The 20,169-nt window shown below is 45.7% G+C and overlaps 1 protein-coding gene and 1 long non-coding RNA gene across 3 annotated transcripts in view; one reads left to right on the forward strand and one right to left on the reverse strand.

Annotated features, from left to right (window-relative positions):
* LOC115386989 (uncharacterized) overlaps nucleotides 1–4,827 on the forward strand; it is a 23,023-nt gene extending 18,196 nt beyond the window's left edge. The window contains exon 3 of the long non-coding RNA XR_003931328.1: nucleotides 4,818–4,827. This is a non-coding gene — a long non-coding RNA (uncharacterized LOC115386989). The remainder of the gene's footprint in view (nucleotides 1–4,817) is intronic.
* Nucleotides 1–19,008, reverse strand: part of atp5mc1 (ATP synthase membrane subunit c locus 1) — a 19,883-nt gene extending 875 nt beyond the window's left edge. The window contains exons 1-4 of one of the 2 annotated variants that reach the window (XM_030089487.1): nucleotides 18,997–19,008; nucleotides 3,336–3,376; nucleotides 2,119–2,166; nucleotides 863–943 (exon numbers count right to left, since the gene is read on the reverse strand). In XM_030089487.1, the coding sequence (XP_029945347.1) occupies nucleotides 863–943; nucleotides 2,119–2,157 (120 nt within the window). In that variant the 5' untranslated portion in view covers nucleotides 2,158–2,166; nucleotides 3,336–3,376; nucleotides 18,997–19,008. Of the gene's footprint in view, nucleotides 1–862; nucleotides 944–2,118; nucleotides 2,167–3,335; nucleotides 3,438–18,996 lie in introns of those variants that run through there. The other variant, XM_030089484.1, reaches the window with a different exon arrangement.
* Nucleotides 19,009–20,169: the final 1,161 nt, after the last annotated feature.

The following is a 20,169-nucleotide window of genomic DNA, read 5'->3' on the forward strand; positions in this document are numbered from 1 at the left end:
CCTGAAACATGAAGCTTCAGCTCACCGAAGACTCTTCACTCCCAGAATGTCCCAAAGCTTCATTACAGCTGAAGTGAGTTCAGGGGGGCAGCAGGGAGACGGAATGAAGTCTCAAAACAAAACCCTTCCTCACCCTTTCAAAATAAAAGTCATCTGGAAACCAAGCATGAATTAAACTCTGCTTCTCTTGAGAACAGGAGACTGTAACTCAGCGTTTGTCGGCTGAAGACAGACGCAGACTCCAGCCGCTCTTCACTGAACGGCCGATCCCAGCAGGTCAACATGTGGCTCCACAGCTGCAGAGTTTCCACTTTTAACATCTGAAGGCCAGGTGGCACACGAGCCCAGACCTGGTCCGAGAGCCTGGTTCAGGAAGTCACCAGTCTGTGGTTTGATGTGTAGTTCAAGCTAGCATCTTAATCCCAGAGAGGCAAACTGAACCACTTCCTGACTCAACACATGGATTCTATTCTCTGAAGTAGCACTTCATATGAAACAGCTCACAGTTTTAAAGAAATATAACAGGACAGACAAGAGGTTGCTGGGTTACATCAAACCAGTGTTCAGAACCCATCGCGGTTTATTTCAACATTAACCTGTGGCTCGTGGACTTTCCTTTATATTTCAGTGATCGTGGAATAGAAGTAATGCTTCTGCCTTCAGAAAGATTAGCACTCAACTCCAATAGTCACATAAAACTGATTCACCACTAGAACTTAAAGGGCTGATTTTGTGTCCGACGCAGCTCAACTCCCTGTCCGGCCTGAGCAGCCAGCTCCAGACACGACGGAGTGAGCCGTCTGAAGACGCTGCGGCAGGACGCCACGGTTCAGGAGAGCTCCGCTCCACTGAGATCACTGACCTGCTGCTCCACTGTGGCTTCAGGTCTGTTGAAGAGGGAGACTGAGACCGGCCGGGCAAGGACTCTGGACCCCCCACGCAGCTAGATACACAAAGAGAAAACACCCGATTAGAAATGGACAATGCAGTCATACAGTGAACTGTCCTGCAGAGAGCACCGAGTGACGGTCACGTCTGGACATCAGGAAACAAACCGACAAACCAACCAGCTGGAACATAGATAATTCAAACAGTATCTTAAAAAGCAGATACACAACCTGGAGCATTCATTTCAAACATGAAAAGCAGAAGAAAGACTTCCACAACCCTGATTCAACTCTTTCTTGGGCATTCCAACTTATTTTACAGCTCAAATCTCTCAAGTTTGTGAAACCAGTAACATTATTACTATGTCTTCATCTCAAACATGTAAAAAACTAACAGAATAAGGTAAATGTGGAAGAGACAGCAGACCAGCTTCAATGAGTAATTCTGACTTTACATGATGGGAAAGGAGAAAGAAGCCATCTAAACTCATTCAAGCCTACCGCTCAGGTTCGATATGATAAAACACTAAGTGTGTATTTCATGATAAATCCAAATGTAATTGAAAACACTTTCAGTAAAACCTGGAATCAAGACTGTTCTGACAGATGCCATCAGATCTAAAGTATGTTGATGTTCAAATAGCATGACTGACACTTCGAGAGTATTTACTACAGAAGATTACAGGAGTTCACAGCTCTCACCTGTGAAGGGTTTATCAGTCACTCTCAAAACAGACTGGATTAGAAACAGCACTGGAAAATAAAACTGACTTCTATTTCATGTGTTTCCAGCCTGAACGGGGCCGTCTGGTGGGCCGAGTTCAGACCTCCCTCTGGATGACAGGTTAGGAATAACTCCTCATGCCAGAGCAGTCTTCACTTTAACGCCCATCAGGAGGTGAGAGCAACTCATCAGCCTGAATGGACCTTCACTTTTCTTCATCATTCTGTTGGAAATGGCTCCCAGCTTTAGAAGGACAGAGTGCTAGATAGCACATGACCTTTGTCCTCCACACCACCTCTACGACGGGAGCCCAACATGCTGCAGGGTCAGCTGACAGGGAAATGCCCCCATCGGGGCAACTGACACAAAGAGCACGGCCATCACTCACTACAGACAGCCACTGTTAAAAATAAAGACAGCAAGCATGTACCTCCAAGGTACACCTTCAGGAGGGCCGCTGGCCTCCCAGAACACATTCACACCAAGACAGAAGCACAGCTGACATACCACAGCGGGAGAAGTGACAAACTTGGCGCAGGCGTACATGGCTGGAACCTGCAAGAGACAGAACACAGGGTAGAGTCAGAGCTCGCAGAGAGAGACGTTCAGGTGATCCACAGGTCGATCAGTCAAAGGGAATCATGTTTTATCAGTTGAGGAAAGCCCCCAAAACACACACACACACACACACACGTAACTGCTGTAACTCCACGTCCACATAACTTCTGCTGCTAAAGAGAAAATATCCCACAAACGACAGGCTGCAATAGCAGCTTTACTTAAGCAGAGCCAGTTTCAAGGCTGGAGAGAGGAAAGTGTCCCAGTGCCTCTGGAACAAGCAGAGGTCAGAGGGCCACCGAGGGCCAGACTCGGCTCTGCTCCCGACCTGCTGGAGACTTCACATCTAATCCAATTGTAGTGACTGGAGGATGAGCCCCGGATAAACCGCTGAGCGTCCACCCACGCTGGGGGTGACGGCTCTGCCTGCCCCGCTGGGGGACGCCATTACAGTCCTGGAGGACACCTCCGCTGCCAGCATGTGAGCAATAACCCGGTGTTCTGACCGGAACCGGCAGGTCTGCCCCAGAAAGCTGTAGCATCAGGTGGCCGGGTCCCTGGGTCAGACCCGGGTATGAATGACCGTCCCCGTACTGGAGGGAAAGCTAGCAGCTAAGCTAGCAAGCTAAGCTAACAAGGTCAAAAACGATCCGCAGACAGGTGCAAAGTTCCCGGAGGAGAAACGCCGGGCACGGAAGGAGCAACATGAAGGTGCGCGTCAGGCCTCGTCTGGCGGCCGGTGCAGGGCGGAGTTCGGAACAGCGGGGCCGGTGAAGAGGCGCCGGGCTGGGAGCCGCGGAGGCCCGGCCTGTCAGACATCTTACCGCGGGGTAACGGGGCAGCTCGGCCGCCCGTGGCCGGCAGTGTGGCCCGCCGAGGCTGCGGCAGGACGGCCGCCTGCACAGGACCGAGGGTTCCCCTCGTGGCTCTGCTGCTTTAATGCTTTCCGTGAATAAAAACGCGTTCGGTTCGTCTCTCAGTCACCCTCAGCCTCACAGCATTGAATGGCCGACCGAGCCTGCTGGCGGCGAAGCGTTAGCACTGACGGCTAGCCGCCCGTAACCACAGCCGAGGACCGATCCACCGCCGCGCTGCATGCGTGCATTGAAAAACACATTCAGATCAAGCACACAGCGGCTGCACCGCGCAGGAAACGCAGGTATTACCGGTTAGTTAGGACTTTCGGAGGGTCCGCGGTTAGCTCGCACTCAGCGGCAAGTCAGATGTAGGAGGGTTAGTCTGTCACCTTGTCATTTATAAGCGGAGTGTCGACGTCCTAAACGCTGATTGGTCCGACGGAACCAACCCGTGCTCATCATTGGCCCGTCATCAACTAGTTTCCGCCTCTTTGTCCAATAGCATTCATTTTTATGGAACTACAACCTTCACGAGCTATTTGTGATTGGCCAGAATGGATTTGGGGGTTGAACCGAACGATCTTCATTAATTTCATTGGCCAGCGTTCCCGGGATTGAAGACTTTACGACAAGCGACCTTTCAAAACGCGTCCAGTGTCCTCAGCTCCCACTGGTCAGAATACCAGAAGTCCCGCCTCAAAACGACGACTTTCACTTCCCTCTCCAGGACATGACGCTCCTGTGTCCAATCACAGACGTCAGATACGTAGACGCCTCATTCAGGCTGCTTTGAAGTGTAGCCGACGTGCCTGCGTGGCGGCCATCTTGCAGGGGGACGTCGCCTCCACAGACCATTGAGGAATGATGTGTTTCACCATAGAAGTGATCATAAAGCCATAAGTTTACAACTTCTATTCTAGTTTATTATAAACATCAGACATGGAGGACACACAGACATAAACAGAACGAAATGAACTCATAAACTGTTCAGGCTAATTGGTTTCTATTGAGAGAATTGGTTTAAAGATTTATATTGTACTTTATTGGTATTGATATTGTGATTGTATGATTTCTGGTCATCCTTATTTATTATATTACATTGTTATATGTTGTTATCACCATTATTATAATTAATGTTTTTTTTCTTTAAATTGTATAATCACTATTATGATTATTATTGCTAGTATTATCTTTTAATCAGCACAATGTTGTTATTTGCATATTAATTATTATATTATATTTTGATTCACACTGAGTTTCAACATCACAAATACCATAAACAGGAAAACTTTAGATGCAACATCTGTCTCAATAAAACCATCTGCATATCTACAAACTACAATAAACTGCTAGAACTATAAAATACTGGTTTATTGGTGATGTTTAGTTCTGGCCATGGCATTCATCATCAGTGTCTCTCATCCAAATTTAGTCTGATCTTTCTCCAATCTTCTTCCCAGCTTCTTCTTTTGGTCAGTTTTAGCATACACAGAAGTCAGCCACATTTGGGAAAAATAACAGCTGCAATTTTTACAATTTTAACCCGAAAATAAAATATCTGAAAGCTCAGAATGTATCAGAATGAATAGTGTGATGATTTCATGTCAGCTTTGAGATCAATAATTTTCATGGTTTGTTACAAAACATGATCAGCAGGACTTCATGTATTTAATGTATTTCAGTCTAAATGTGCCAGGTTAGTTATTTCTCCAGTCAGCAGCTGTAAGCACCAGTATTATGTTGAATAATGTGAAGTCAGCTGTATTTTCTGTGAAGAACCTGGAGACAGAGTGGAGAATTCAATCAGTCCGTCTGGGTTTATTTCACTATTTAACAAGAAGCTCTCTCCATCTTATTATTTACATAAACTTTGCCAGTGAAAAGTGATTCTACAGTATCTGGTTTCATCAGAACATACATAAGAGGGACAAAAAAAATCCAGCATCTTTTCCAGTTACACTGTGTTGGATTTTCTCTTTAAAACGTCCAACATCCTGTGTCAAACTACACGCTTGACGTTTTTAACAAATCAAACCGTTTGGAAATCTGTGCAAAATTCAGTGAATAATTCCACTTTAAGATGAAGGAAAGCCTGCGACCTCTGCAGAGCACTGCTGCTGCTTCAGTCCACCTCGGTAAGACGGTGGCGCTTCAGGCACGCCCCTCCACCCTCAGCAAGGCGTCTCCTATATGATGGACTGAGGCGTCTGAGAGAACCACTCGCCATTAGCTGCAACACTAGCTAGCTACTGTGTCACAAAACATTTCCTGCTCACGAGTTTAACGGTGTGAAGGAGACTCAATATTCAGCACGTTTAACATCTACAAAGCAGTTATTACCTCAAAGAAGAGCATTTTTTCATAACTCACTTCATCCTTTGAGCAGCATGAAAGCTGCAGTGTTAGCATTAGCCTGTGGCGCGTTAGCAGTTTGAAATAAACGTTACCTTCTCTTCCCTTCTGCCTGCATGTTGTTGTCGATTTCATTTCAAGCTCATTTTTGTCTCAAGCTAAAGTCTGTTTGCGTGACTCAGACTTTGAAGAGCTTAAACCGCCAACAAACCATCAACATTACAAGTAAACGTTCGGTGGAAGTATTTATTTCTACCTTCCCCGTATGGAATACTGCTGTCACTGATAATGTAGGCAATGATGAAGCCATTAAAAAGTACTTATCGGCTTTTCTTCTTCCCCAGAGTTGCTTATTGGGTTTTTTATTTTGTTTTTTAATAATCCTTTATGCCTCATATCCCAGCTCTCTCTTTAAAAGTCACATTTTCATTGATGCACTGTCCTTTCATACAATCCATTCTAAAGAAATGTAAAATTTAAACTCTATCAAGTTTCTTTTTCTATTTTTCATGGAAGATGCCACCTTTGGAAGGTCAGAGGTCAGACTGGATGTTTCTACTCCAATTTTTATCATCAGAGTGTCTTCATAGGGAATCAAATTGCGCAGAAAACAGAGAACGTGATTTCCTGTTATGTTTTTATTTCACAAACGTCGGGAAGCTAAATCCGAAAATAATTCTTTATTTCAAGCTTGATTTGCTGGAAAACTGGAAGGTGTTCTTCTCTTGAGCTGTCAGAATAGACACATCGCATGCAGCCTATTTGGACTCAAAAGCAGACTGGAACTGGAGTTTCAGAGCGTTTACTGAGCACCGCACAGTCAAAGCAGGGTCACAAGAACGGGAGACGACTGTAAACATAAGGATGAAGCAGAACTGCTCAGGCAAGTTTGACTGTGAAAGATTTGCAGGACTGAGTGTGAAGGAGCTGATCCTCCGCTGCAGAATCTACTGGAGTGTGTGGTCTGCTCAGTGACACCACACACTCCTACAGGGGTGTTCAGCCTTACGACAACGGCTCTGGAGCTGCATGTGGGCTCTTTGGTCCCTCTGCAGTGGCTCCATGAAGCTTTGACAACAGTGACACACCACAGCACTCTCACAAATGATTCGGCACTCTTCATTCAAAAGGGATTAAAAAAAGTATATGAAAATTTGAGAGAAAAAAAAAACCTAAAACCATGAGATATGGGAACAGAGATGTCATAAATGTGTGGCCTCTGAGTCGGGGAAGACTGGAACCGTCCTGTAGTGTGGACCGATGCATGACTTCAGCCTGCTGATGGAGAGAAGGTGCTCTGCAGAGTAAAGTCTGACAGGATTTAGCTGTCAGGACTCTTTGCTCCTCTTCCTCAGTGGGAGCACAGCCACAGACACATTTTCACATTTGATACCTACAAAGAGATGTTTCAGAGGAATATGGCCGTCTGCCTTCATGTGAACGACTGACCTCATCTCCGAGTTTCAGTTTTCCGCAGCTCGCTCCGGTCACCTGAACGCAGCCGCTAGCTAGCGGTGTTTTGGAATAGCTGGTTTCCCTGTTAATTGGGGACTGGGTTTCTTTCTCATCCCTTGTTGCTGCTGGTAGATTAAAAACTAGACAAAAAGCTATCAGACCTGTTACGACTCTGATTTAAAAATCAACTGGTACGAGCAGCAGCAGCAGGAAGAGCTAAAGGAAGTCGGTCACCATGCATTTAACAAGGAAGCCAGTCAATTTGAAACATGGTATTGGCCACTTTATCAGAGGTTTTAGCAAAGGAACACACACACACCGGAAAATGCTCAGTCTAAGGACACGTAGCAGCATTTTGAAGCTCTTCTCTGGGGACGACGCTCAAGGTAAACCACAGTGCAGTGACGTGCGGTCAGAGGAGGCAGGAGGCCGGCCTCCCCTGCCTTCATGGAAAGAAAAAAATTTAAATGAAAAAATAAATTTGATGGTTGTATTTTTCAGTGATTTCATAAACTAATTATCAATTTAACTTTGCCGTTTTTATGTTATCTTTTAATTTTCACGTTTATCATAAACACTGAGGAGAGACGAGGCAGTGGACACACCGGCTCCATCCAGAGGCCAGGTCTGACTGGGCCTCAGGTGAGGGCGGTGCTCTGTCTTTATGCCGCTGTTAAATGTTCAATACGAATACTATATGAACTACATTTTCATAGTTTAGCTGATTTATATAATGATCTGTGTTTTTGTCAGCAATGTTATTTCTGTAATAAGTTTCTTGTGCCATACAATCGGTGGTGTAGAAGCATAAAGGCCTCAGTATGCTTCCCCGTCGCAGCGACGTCGTTCCTACGCCGCCACTGAACATATCTTGCTTCTGCGTCAAGGGAACGCCCTCCTCTGCAATTTCACCGGCAAGCCGCTAGGCAGGCGTGGCGGTGTCTTTGTTTTGCAATCGGCAGTCACAACAACAGTGCGGCTTCCGTAGCTCCAGCTTTACTTAGACATAGATCTGTAGACATAGATTTCTAGACACGCTGCACTGACCCAACATATATCTGCATATATGACATATCTGGCGACCCCGGGCTGTGGTGGAGGTGAGGCTGAGCGGACCAGGAGGAAATATTGGTGAAACTAATGAGTTTTTGGATGATTAAAGCCGTTTGAGGAGCGGCTATACACATAGCCCCGTCTGCTAACAGTGCTAACACTGCTAACTGTACAGGGATGTCCGCTCAATTTTGGTTCTAAATTTCTCCTGAAGCACTGTTTGGATCAGAAAAGCATTCGGGGTGAGTTCTTCTTTATTCTATAAACAACGCGAAAGCGGACCAATCACAGCCCTCGACGTTCACGTCACCACGCGTCGCCTCGACGCGAAGTCACGATTTTCGGGAGGTGCGCGTCAAGCCCTAGCATAGCCCGACGCAGGGCGCGGCGTAGACCACGTAGGAACGACGTCGCGGCGACGGGGAGGCGTACTGAGGCCATAAGGGAGGTCGGCGGTTCTCCGGCCTCATGTTAGGGGGCGCTAATGATGCCAGGTGGTGGCAGTGGAATAAGACATTACAGGTAGTGTGTCAAGTGCTGAGTCATCTATCCTTTTCTTCTGGCCTTGTCATACATTGGGAATGCAGGATTATATTCAGAAGCTAAAACAATTCTCAACTTTGGATTTCCGCTCGAAGGAGGAAATAACAGCTAAAGGAAGACCGACGCCACAGCTGAGAGATTAGCTTCAGAGCACGGATCAGAAAACCTGCTCCTTTAAAACGGACTGGTACTCCAGAAAAGCCTGCTGTGTGGATGTCCACTGAGAAAATGCCTTTTCTGCTTCTCCTGCCTGCTTTTCTCACCCAGTTCATTCAAAAGTAAAGGTAAGAGCATAATGGCATTTTTTTAAATTAAATGTGCTTTTTTGTGTGCTGGAACCAAAGCACTGAATCAGTGTATGGTAGGCAAAAGCCAAAGCATGAAGAACAGTTTTTTGTGAAACAGTTTTTTCTCAGTTTTTTATTAAATGTGTTTATTTGGTGTGTGTGTGTGTGTGCTGCTTGTGTTGCTCTGGAGGCTCATATGACGACGTCAGAGCCTCTCCAGCCATGAAGCTGACCGCCCGCCACTGCCACAACGTAATGTGTGTCAGAATAACATCTCTTAAATCCGGGTCCTCAAACAAATAAACCACCAGATGAAAACTGAGAACCAACAGTAACAGTGTCAGATGTCAGGAAATCATGGACTGACGCCACCGTAATGAGGTTGACGTCTCTCATACAGGACCCGAGGCGTTCCGTCAAGGAGTCAGTCTTTTGAACGACTCTTCCAAACAAACGGCTCCCTTCACAGAGCCAGACATCCCAGCTCCAGTTCAGCCTCTTCCATTGTGTTGTTGGTTCCCAGAGAGCATCCCTGAGCTCTGCTCCTGTCAGGTAACCTGTCTGCAAACCCCGGTCCCATCTGCCCAGTCTGACCATGTTCAGGATGGAGCCGGCAGTGTTCCACCTTCTTCCACCGCATTGTTCCGTCCTGTTCCTCTGCACATCTCCACAGCCAGGGCCACAGCAGAGGCTGAGAGGAGCTTCTCAACCAGAAACACCAGCAGAGGCTGAAAGCATCGACCAGGCTGTTCCTGGAAGAGAGACTAGTTACTGAGATGACCGCCTTTAACCAGAGTCGAAGACAAGTTTACCAGCCCGAAAGAAAAGTTTATGTTCAAGTCAAGTTTGTCTTGTTCTTGTTTACACAGAAATTCAGTACATCCAGTAATCATGTGCAGGGTGCTTTTGTCTCTGTTTGTACAGCATGCTTTTTACTGGTTTTATTAGTCTATTTGCAGCATCTCTGTGGAATTCAGTTCAGCAAATAGGTCAAATGAATGTTCGTCAACACATTTCAGTGAAATGTGTGCAGTATACTGGAGTGATTTCTCACTTACTACTTTAATCAGTGCTCACTCACTCCTCCGCCCTGCACTGCCTCTTCATCCACCCAGTAGCTGTCTGTTGAGACACAGTGACCTCTGACCTCATGCCGTGACGGTTGTCCAGCGGCCCACCCCTCCATTCGGACCATCGCCGCTCGCTGCAGATGAAAACGTCAGCTAAAAGTTACAAATGGAAATGTAAATGCTTGTGTGCCATTTACAGGCGGCACAGAGCGGAGGATTTACAGGCTCCACTCCATCAGCCCACAGACAAAGACCCCACTCATAAATATTCATGCAGCTGTAAAAGACTCAGACGTTCTCTGGAGAGGACAGACAGAGCTCAGTGAGTTTCACTCCACAGCAGCAGGGGGCGCCACAAGACAGCAGCGTTTACTTGTGTGTGAAGGTCAAGTGTTTTTGTCACAGAATATTTTAGATTTTGATGTGCATTAGTTCAGGTGTTGTTGAAGTTAACTTGTAATATTAAATATATTAACTTTTATTATTTATTTATTCTATTTGAGTTTCCACATACAGCACAATGTGACTCATAATGGCAAACATCTATCACTAAATTAGATCAAAACCATTTGATGAAAATAAAACATTGAATAATGAGGATGTGATGAAGAAAACTTGTCTTCCTCCCACCAGAGCACCTGAGCACATACCATCACTTCTGAGAGGAAACCGCGGAACAGAAACACATCAAAAGTTTGTGTCCGTTAGTCCAAGAGCTCAAGCAGGACAAACAGCTGTGCCATTTCATTTCTAAAATAAAAACTTAACACGGCCCTCAGCTTTGAAACCATCTCACTGATGAAAGTGTCTGAAACTTCTCTGGAAGGTTAAACTGCAGTATCACAGGTGACCACTGTTTCCAGCCTCGCTCCGAAAACCCTGCATTACACCCTGCATGTTTAGCTGTTAGAGTAGAAGTGGGATTACGTGGTGTTTCAGTGCCAGCCTACGCAGATGTTGCTCCAATAAAACGTGTGTGTGGAGCCCCAGAGGACTGTAACAATGGAAGTGCTGTCACTGTGAAAAATACATCAAACCTGTCAGCACATCAGAAAACTCAGATCCTCTTCCTCTTTTCCCAGAGAGGAGGACCACACACACACACACACACACACACACACACAGGGCAAGTGAGACTGCCATCTTCATTAGTGCTGAGTTGAGTGCCAGCGTGGATTTATTGGCAGGCAGAGGGAAGTAAATGTAGATACACACACTGCTACACTGCTACAAACACACACACACACACACACACACACACACACACACACACACACACAGTTAGTTGAGGGACTATGGATAAGTGTGTTCACACTATAATTAACAATGTTTTTACAAGGCTGATAGCAGGGTGTGTGTGTGTGTGTGTGTGTGTGTGTGTGTGTGTGTGTGTGTGTGTGTGTGTGTGTGTGTGTGTGTGTGTGTATGACAGGAAGGTGTGTGACTCCCTGTTCTGCCATCTGCTGCTGTCCTGCAGGTATTTCTCCAGAAAAGTTTGATTGTGTTGATTTGTGCAAAGCTTGGAATTGTTGCATATCACCATTCCCAGACCAAAAGTACTTTTTCTGTCATTGCCTCTGTGGTAGTTGAGCACAGTCTATAATGTATGGTCAATAATCCCAAAGGTGGCAAGATAATAATGTGATTGTGTGTTAGTATTCTGTCTTGTTCTGAATCTGAGACTCAGTGAGATGCAAGGAAGCTTTGTCCAAGAATAAGGATGGTTGGCTAAACGATCAAATGTGCCTAAACTGCAACACACTCGAGACAGATGGAGGACACTAACACAGCATTGAGTTAGAGCTGCTGATGTATTGCTGTTCGTCTGTGCTGATAAAAACAAGCCCCCGAGTGCCTGTTATACACTAATAAACACACAACCCAGAGGTCCGCAACCTGCAGCTCTGCAGCCACATGTGAGCTCCTCCATAGTGACTCTACCTCTCCTCCATAGTGACTCTACATCTCCTCCATAGTGACTCTACAGCTCCTCTATAGCGGCTCTACATCTCCTCCATAGTGACTCTACAGCTCCTCCATAGTGGCTCTACAGCTGCTCTATAGTGACTCTACAGCTCCTCTATAGCGGCTCTACATCTCCTCCATAGTGACTCTACAGCTCCTCCATAGTGACTCTACAGCTGCTCTATAGTGACTCTACAGCTCCTCTATAGCGGCTCTACATCTCCTCCATAGTGACTCTACAGCTCCTCCATAGTGGCTCTACAGCTGCTCTATAGTGACTCTACAGCTCCTCTATAGCGGCTCTACATCTCCTCCATAGTGACTCTACAGCTCCTCCATAGTGGCTCTACAGCTGCTCTATAGTGACTCTACCTCTCCTCCATAGTGACTCTATAGCTCCTCCATAGTGGCTCTACATCTCCTCCATAGTGACTCTACAGCTCCTCCATAGTGGCTCTACAGCTGCTCTATAGTGACTCTACAGCTCTTCTATAGTGACTCTACAGCTCCTCTATAGTGACTCTACATCTCCTCTATAGTGACTCTACATCTCCTCTATAGTGACTCTACATCTCCTCTATAGTGACTCTACATCTCCTCTATAGTGACTCTACCTCTCCTCCATAGTGACTCTACATCTCCTCCATAGTGACTCTACAGCTCCTCTATAGCGGCTCTACATCTCCTCCATAGTGACTCTACAGCTCCTCCATAGTGGCTCTACAGCTGCTCTATAGTGACTCTACAGCTCCTCTATAGCGGCTCTACATCTCCTCCATAGTGACTCTACAGCTCCTCCATAGTGACTCTACAGCTGCTCTATAGTGACTCTACAGCTCCTCTATAGCGGCTCTACATCTCCTCCATAGTGACTCTACAGCTCCTCCATAGTGGCTCTACAGCTCCTCTATAGCGGCTCTACATCTCCTCCATAGTGACTCTACAGCTCCTCCATAGTGGCTCTACAGCTGCTCTATAGTGACTCTACAGCTCCTCTATAGCGGCTCTACATCTCCTCCATAGTGACTCTACAGCTCCTCCATAGTGGCTCTACAGCTGCTCTATAGTGACTCTACCTCTCCTCCATAGTGACTCTATAGCTCCTCCATAGTGGCTCTACATCTCCTCCATAGTGACTCTACAGCTCCTCCATAGTGGCTCTACAGCTGCTCTATAGTGACTCTACAGCTCCTCTATAGTGACTCTACAGCTCCTCTATAGTGACTCTACATCTCCTCTATAGTGACTCTACATCTCCTCTATAGTGACTCTACAGCTGCTCTATAGTGACTCTACAGCTCCTCTATAGTGACTCTACAGCTCCTCTATAGTGACTCTACATCTCCTCCATAGTGACTCTACAGCTCCTCCATAGTGGCTCTACAGCTGCTCTATAGTGACTCTACAGCTCCTCTATAGTGACTCTACAGCTCCTCTATAGTGACTCTACCTCTCCTCTATAGTGACTCTACATCTCCTCTATAGTGACTCTACCTCTCCTCCATAGTGACTCTACATCTCCTCTATAGTGGCTCTACATCTCCTCCATAGTGACTCTACAGCTCCTCCATAGTGGCTCTACAGCTGCTCTATAGTGACTCTACCTCTCCTCCATAGTGGCTCTACATCTCCTCTATAGTGACTCTACAGCTCCTCTATAGTGACTCTACCTCTCCTCCATAGTGACTCTACCTCTCCTCCATAGTGACTCTACATCTCCTCTATAGTGGCTCTATAGCTCCTCCATAGTGGCTCTACAGCTGCTCTATAGTGACTCTACCTCTCCTCCATAGTGGCTCTACAGCTCCTCCATAGTGGCTCTACAGCTCCTCCATAGTGGCTCTACAGCTGCTCTATAGTGGCTCTGAAATCTGAAGGAGAATGTGTAGGACGTACTTGCGCTGCCATGACAGCTCTATGAAAATGTTTTTATTCATTCTTATTCCTCCCTGGAAACAGCCAGGTCTCCTCCACAGTAATCAAATCACTGTAACGGAGGTTATGTTATGTGAGTTCTACTCCTCAATTTTACAATTCTGTCGCCAAATGATGATGGCTCACCCCACAAAACCTGTGATTGCTCTGACTGGAGAACAGTAGACGTTTAGAGTGACAAATGAAAAAGGAGGGGAGATTGCGGAGCGTCAACACAAAGCCCTCCCCAGAGAGCAAAAACTCAACACCGCTGCGCGAGCAGACAGCACAGACATATCACCGCCAGTGCAGAAAGAGACATCGTCATCGACCGTATAAAAACTGCACAAAGTAAATGACTCCAAAACATGAAGCCGACCCGGAAGTGTCAAAAACAGAGTGTCCACCAGGGGCTGCTCTAAAAACGAGTAAAACTTGATGACTTGACTTGGACTTCATGAGACACAGTGGACCAACACCAGCAGCTGACATGGCCCCAAACCATCGCTGACTGTGGGAACTTCACACTGGATTTCAAGCAACTTGGATTTTGCTCCTCTCCAGCCTTTCTCCAGACTCTGGCGCCTTGACTTCCAAATGAAATACAAAACTTGCTTTCGTCTGAAAAGAGGACTTTGGACCACTCTTCAACTGTCCAGTGCTTCTTTTCCACAGCCCAAGTTAGACGCTTTTTCCGTTGTCTTGAGTTCAGAAGTGGCTTGACCATGGGAATACGGCTATTGTAGCCCATTTCCCAGACACGTCTGTGAACAGTGGCTTTTGATACCTGGACTCCAGCTTCAGTCCACTGTCTTTGAAGCTCCCCCAAATTCTGGAAGCGGCTCTTCTTCACAATGCTGTGAAGCCTGCGGTCATCTCTCTTGGTTGTGCAGCGTTTCCTGCCACATTTCTCCCTTCCAACAGACTTTTTGTGAATGTGCTTTGAAACTAGGGCTGGGTTAAACGATTATTTTTGCAATCGATTAATCTAGGAAATAGTTCGTCGATGCATCGATTAATCTAAAGATTCATTTTTAAATCCGTTGCGGAGCTCCTCTCCGCCTTCGTGGTTATCCGCGGCCGCGTCTGCGCCCAGTAGCAGAGATCCGGAGCTCTCCCGTCAGCCTCCGTGGGGCAGCTCCACTCGGCCCCTGGAAGCCGCCGCCTGCTTCACGTGCCTCCGTAGAGCAAGCCGCGGCGCGGCAGCTCCGGATCTCCGCTCCCGGGCGGAGACGCGCTCCGTGCCGGCCGCGGAGCGCGCAGGGACCCGCCGCATAACCACGGAGGCGCGTGAAGCAGGCCGCGGCTGCTGGAGCTCTCCCGTCGCCGCCGTGGAGCAGCTCCGGGCCGTTTACCCAATCGGCCCCAACTCGGCCCCTGGAAGTCAGGCACCAAGGCGCCGTGACAGCCGTGACAGGGAGAGGAGCTCAAACGTTCCCATCCAAGCTATTTGTGGCTAAGTTAGTGAAAACTGTCAGCTGACCCACCTGAAGACGGTAGACGAGCTGACTTTATGATAACACTGGCGATGGATGAAAAAATATAGCCGGAAAGAGCGATTTTGCAGAGATTATGTCCCGCGCTGAAGCTCCCCTGCCGTGGCCCCCGCTAAGTGCGGCTAAATTGGTTGGATCTAAATAATTGCAGCTACTCGATGCCGCCGCCATTCTTTTTAATTCTGAAACGACGCATCGACGTGCAGTTTTTGCGTCGACGTATTTTTTGCGTCGACGTAATCGATGACGTCGACGCGTTGTCCCAGCCCTATTTGAAACTGCACTCTGTGAACAGCCTGCTCTTTGAGAAATGTCTTTTTGTGTCTTACCCTCCTGATGGAGGGTGTCAATGGTGGTCCTCTGGACAGCAGTCAGATCAGCAGTCTTCCCCATACTTGTGATTTATTTTACTGAACCAAGTTGAGTGTTTTTCAAGGCTCAGGAAACACTTGCAGGTGTTTCGAGTTATTTAGATGATTCAAGTGATTAGTTAAATAGCCTACTAGTATACTTTTTCATGATATTCTAATATTTTGAGATAGGATTTTTGAGTTTTCTTGAGCTGTAAGCCATAATCAGCAATATTAAAATAATAAAAGGCTTGAAATATTTCAGTTGATTTGTAATGAATCCAGAATGTATGACATTTTTGTTTTTTTAATTGCATTTCAGAAAATAAAGAACTTTATCACAATATTCTAATTTTCTGAGACAGTCCTGTAAGCGGTGTGCTGGTGTGCTTGTGCTACCAAATTAAAAAAATGCGTATCAAATGAAACATTGCAACACTTATTTGGCTGCATGGAGACAGGAGACTCAGACTGGAGAATGTTACCTGCCATCAGATTCAAGTGGCAACAAGTGATAACATGAGCCTGAAAGAGATCTGCACAGAGCGTTTTTGTTGTTTCCTAGCAAACATTCTTGATATTGGTAATGTTTTAAAGCTCACCTCCCTCAAGTTTCAGCAAGAGAATCTAACTGTTGGTAAATGCAAAGATGAGCTCATGGTTGCTGTTGGACAGCTTGCTCTGGAGAGTGAGGGCAAGTTCAGGAAAGAGACTGGGCCACATGCTGCTGCTGACAGGGATAAGATCAATGTTTTGAGAGCCCTGATTCATGAGTTTGAATCCCTAAAATCATGTGTGTGATCAATTTCTGATTTTTGATCCTACAACTTGGCCTCTTGAAATGAAAGATCTGCACAGTTTTGGCAACACAACTCTCAGTAACATCCCAACATGCATGTATGAAGCCAACATGCCTGTTGACAAAGACACCACTTTAAGAGAGTGGGGCAGCCTCCTCTGTGCACGATCTGGTGAATGTAGTGAAGACAAGCAATCCTGACAGTTATTCTGACATTCAGATGGTTCTTTTCTTGTCCCTTACACTGACCCTGAGTAGTGCTGCATGGGAAAGGGGGTTTTCACAGTTGAATATCATAAAAAGCAAGTACAGATCCTGCTTATCAGACTCTCGCCTCTCATCTCTAATGCACATTCTGTTGTCCAAGCTCACCACGGAGACCTTTGACCCAACTCCAGCTGTTGCCTTGTGGATGCAAACAGCTAATCGCAGGCTGAACCAAGGAGAAAAGAGCAGGCCTGGTACATCCACATCCTCTGCTGTTTGTGGAATAGAGGAAGAAGGTCAACATGAGACTGAGAGTGAAACTGAGGATGAGGATGATGATGACATTCCATAGATTACTTAAAAAGTAACTTTGTAAGTGCTTTAAAAGCTGCTATTTCATTTTGTGTTTAGTGGTTTAAGTGATAAAAAGCAGATACTGTGTGTGAGCACTTTTGTTTTTCAGAGCTTGAAATGACATTCTGTAGATAACAGTACCCTACTGAAAAAAGAAACTTTTCTAAGTGCTTTAAAAACTGCTATTTATTTCATTTTGTGCTCATTTTGTGTTTTGTGTAATATTATGTGCACCCCTGTCTATAGAGATGTTTAATCAGATTAGAAAAAGCTATGCTTTATCAAAGACTGTACATACTGTTCTGTACATACGCCAGCATATCGTAATCATACATTTCCTCCTTTAATAGATGCCTCATTTGACATCTGGAGGCAGAAAGGTATTATTAGCCTTAAACATTTATATACTGATCGACATCTGGCCTCGTTCACTCAGCTAAAGACCAAGTTTTTACTCCCCACTTCACTTTTTTCGGTACTTACAGATTAGGAACTATCTTCGGCAGAATATACCGGAATTTGAGTCTCTGCCAGAAGAAAGTCCAATCTATAAACTTCTCTTGAGCTCACCTGACTCAAAAAAACTGGTGTCTGGGTTTGTAAAATTCTTTTCTGGTCAGTTGAAATATAATACTTTATTTTTGAAAAATGCATGGGTAAAGGAGCTGGGGTTGCAGATTGAGAACGAGGCCTGGGAGCAGAGCTTGTGTTCTATTCAGTCCTGTTCTATTAATGCAAGGCATCAATTAGTCCAATTTAAGATTTTGCATAGACTTCATTATTCGAAGACTAAATTGCATATAATTTTCCCTACGACCTCTCCCTTATGTGATCGCTGTAAATGTGCAGAAGGCTCTCTGGCCCATTTATTCTGGGCTTGTTCAAAGATCCATCACTTCTGGCAGGAAATCTTCCAGTGGTATGGAAGTCTGTACAATTGCGTATTTCTTCCAGAACCTGTGGCTGCTTTGTTGGGGACATCTCCTTCACTTTTGTACCTCAGCTCCTCTGAGAGACGGGGAGGAGCTCAGTCAGGGAGGAGCTCGGAGTAGAGCCGCTACTCCTCCACATCCAGAGGAGCAGCTGAGGTGGTTATAGCACCTCTTTAGGACGCCTCCTGGACGCCTCCCTGGGGAGGTGTTCCGGGCATGTCCCACTGGGAGGAGACCCCGGGGAAGACCCAGGACACTCTGGAGAGACTATGTCTCTGGGCTGGACTGGGAACGCCTTGGGATCCTCCAGGAAGGACAGGAAGTCTGGGCATCTCTGCTGAGACTGCTGCCCCCGCGACCCGGTCCCGGGTAAACGGTAGAAAATGGATGGATGGATGGATGAATTTCATATATAATTTTAAAATTAATTATCATGAAGGGACATGGCTACTTGATGGACATGTCTGCTCTGGAAGGATTGACAGATCCTTCCAGGCTTTCAGGAGGTTTACATTACGGAGCCGACATTAAGAGTAATCCTGCTACACTTGTTATTTTCCACAGTTACTCAGTTTATTGACTCATTTTAATTAATTGTTAATTTATTGTAACCCAGTCCAGATTCTCCTGGTCCTGGTCTCAGTCCTGGACTTGGTAGTTTCAGGGCTGACAGTCACCATATTAACAATCTAACTTGGCGTTCTGTCCATATGAATGTCCGTGTTCTCCAGTGTTCTGTCCTCCGTGTTCTCCCAACAACCCATGAAAGGGAACAATTTTCTGTTTCAGTCTGGGGTTAGCAGTACTACATTTGTAAATGGAATGTTCTCTGAACATATGCCTTGATTTTTTATATGAGGAGAAAGGGCATCATTAATAACCATATGTCACAGTAAGGGGGGGAAGGTGGTGAGACGAGGACCCACTGAGCCAGGCACTGCCAGACCAGCGTGTTACACTCATTTCTATTCTCCAGAAAGAAGTCGAAAAAATCCAAAAACTAAGAATGTTCAACAATCCAACCAAAGGAGAGTCTCCTATGGACTGAGGAGCCCCGCACGAACACAGACACAAGAAAACCACAGACTGAGCATTAATTCAGGGAAGACACAGAGACGACCCAACAACCAGAACACACACACACACACACACACACACACACACACACACACACACAGAGCCCTGATAAACACAGAGCACACATCAGGCACAGGTGGACGGCATCGGGGAGGAGGAGGGAGCCACAGAGCCTGAAACCAGAGACTCGGTCAGAAACACAGAAACACAGACAGACAGGACCGCAGAGCGAACCACTGCAGCACTGCGCCGGCCTCCAACAAAACTGTAAAACTGTGGAATCGACCCCAGTATGAAACTCCACACTCAATCAGAGGTGTCAAAAGTATTTGCATTCACTACTCAAGTACAAGTATAGATGGAAACGTTGAAAAAGACTTTTGTAGAAGCTGAAGTATCAACTCCAGCTTTTTACTCAAGTAAAAGTATAAAAGTACTGATTTCAAAACTACTTAAAAGTATAAAAGTAAAAGTAATGTGAGGGGAAAAAATGGCTGCAGTGCAATCGTAAAATACATTTTCTAAAAGGTTATAACGACTAATGTTGAAAAATTTGGAATGCACTAGAATAGGCTATCTGTTTCCACCTCATGTGTCCATTGAAAAGGAAGCATGTCAGTAAATATATTACAGAACCGTGTGTGTACTACTGACAATTAACATGTGTTTCATGGAGCAGCAGATTTGATGACTAGTAATGGTGCAATGTAATGGTGCAAACAGGAAAACATCAGATGCATATTATCAACTCACCTTTACTGATTAGCAGGTAAAATGAACGAAACCTGCAGTCTGCTGTTGAACAGTGACCCAAGACACACGACCAACGGGACAACAAGGAGAGTGTTCTGGAGAGGCTGAGTCAGAGCCCAGACCTCAATCAGGCTGAAGATGTAACAGGCACTTCTAACATAAAGACGGACATCAGTCAGGTGAAGGACTCATCCGAACACAATTAAATTAATTCTATTCGGAGGGCGGAATTTATCTGGTAAGCCGGAATAAAAACAAGTTGAAATGAAGTAACGAGGCAATTTTTAAAATGTGAGGAGTAGAAAGTACAGATAATTACATGAAAATGTAAGGAGTAGAAGTAAAACGTCGTCCAAAAAATAATTACTCCAGTAAAGTATAAATAACCAAAATATCTACTTAAGTAAGGTAACAAAGTATTTGTACTTCGTTACTTGACAGCTCTGCACTCAATTCAAGTTGAAGTTACAAATTCTTTCACGTGGAAGTTCCTGCAGTGAAAACAACATTCAGGGGTGTTTTCATCCTTCATTTTC

The sequence above is a fragment of the Salarias fasciatus genome, chromosome 4 (assembly GCF_902148845.1).
Source record: "Salarias fasciatus chromosome 4, fSalaFa1.1, whole genome shotgun sequence".
Lineage (NCBI taxonomy): Eukaryota > Metazoa > Chordata > Actinopteri > Blenniiformes > Blenniidae > Salarias > Salarias fasciatus.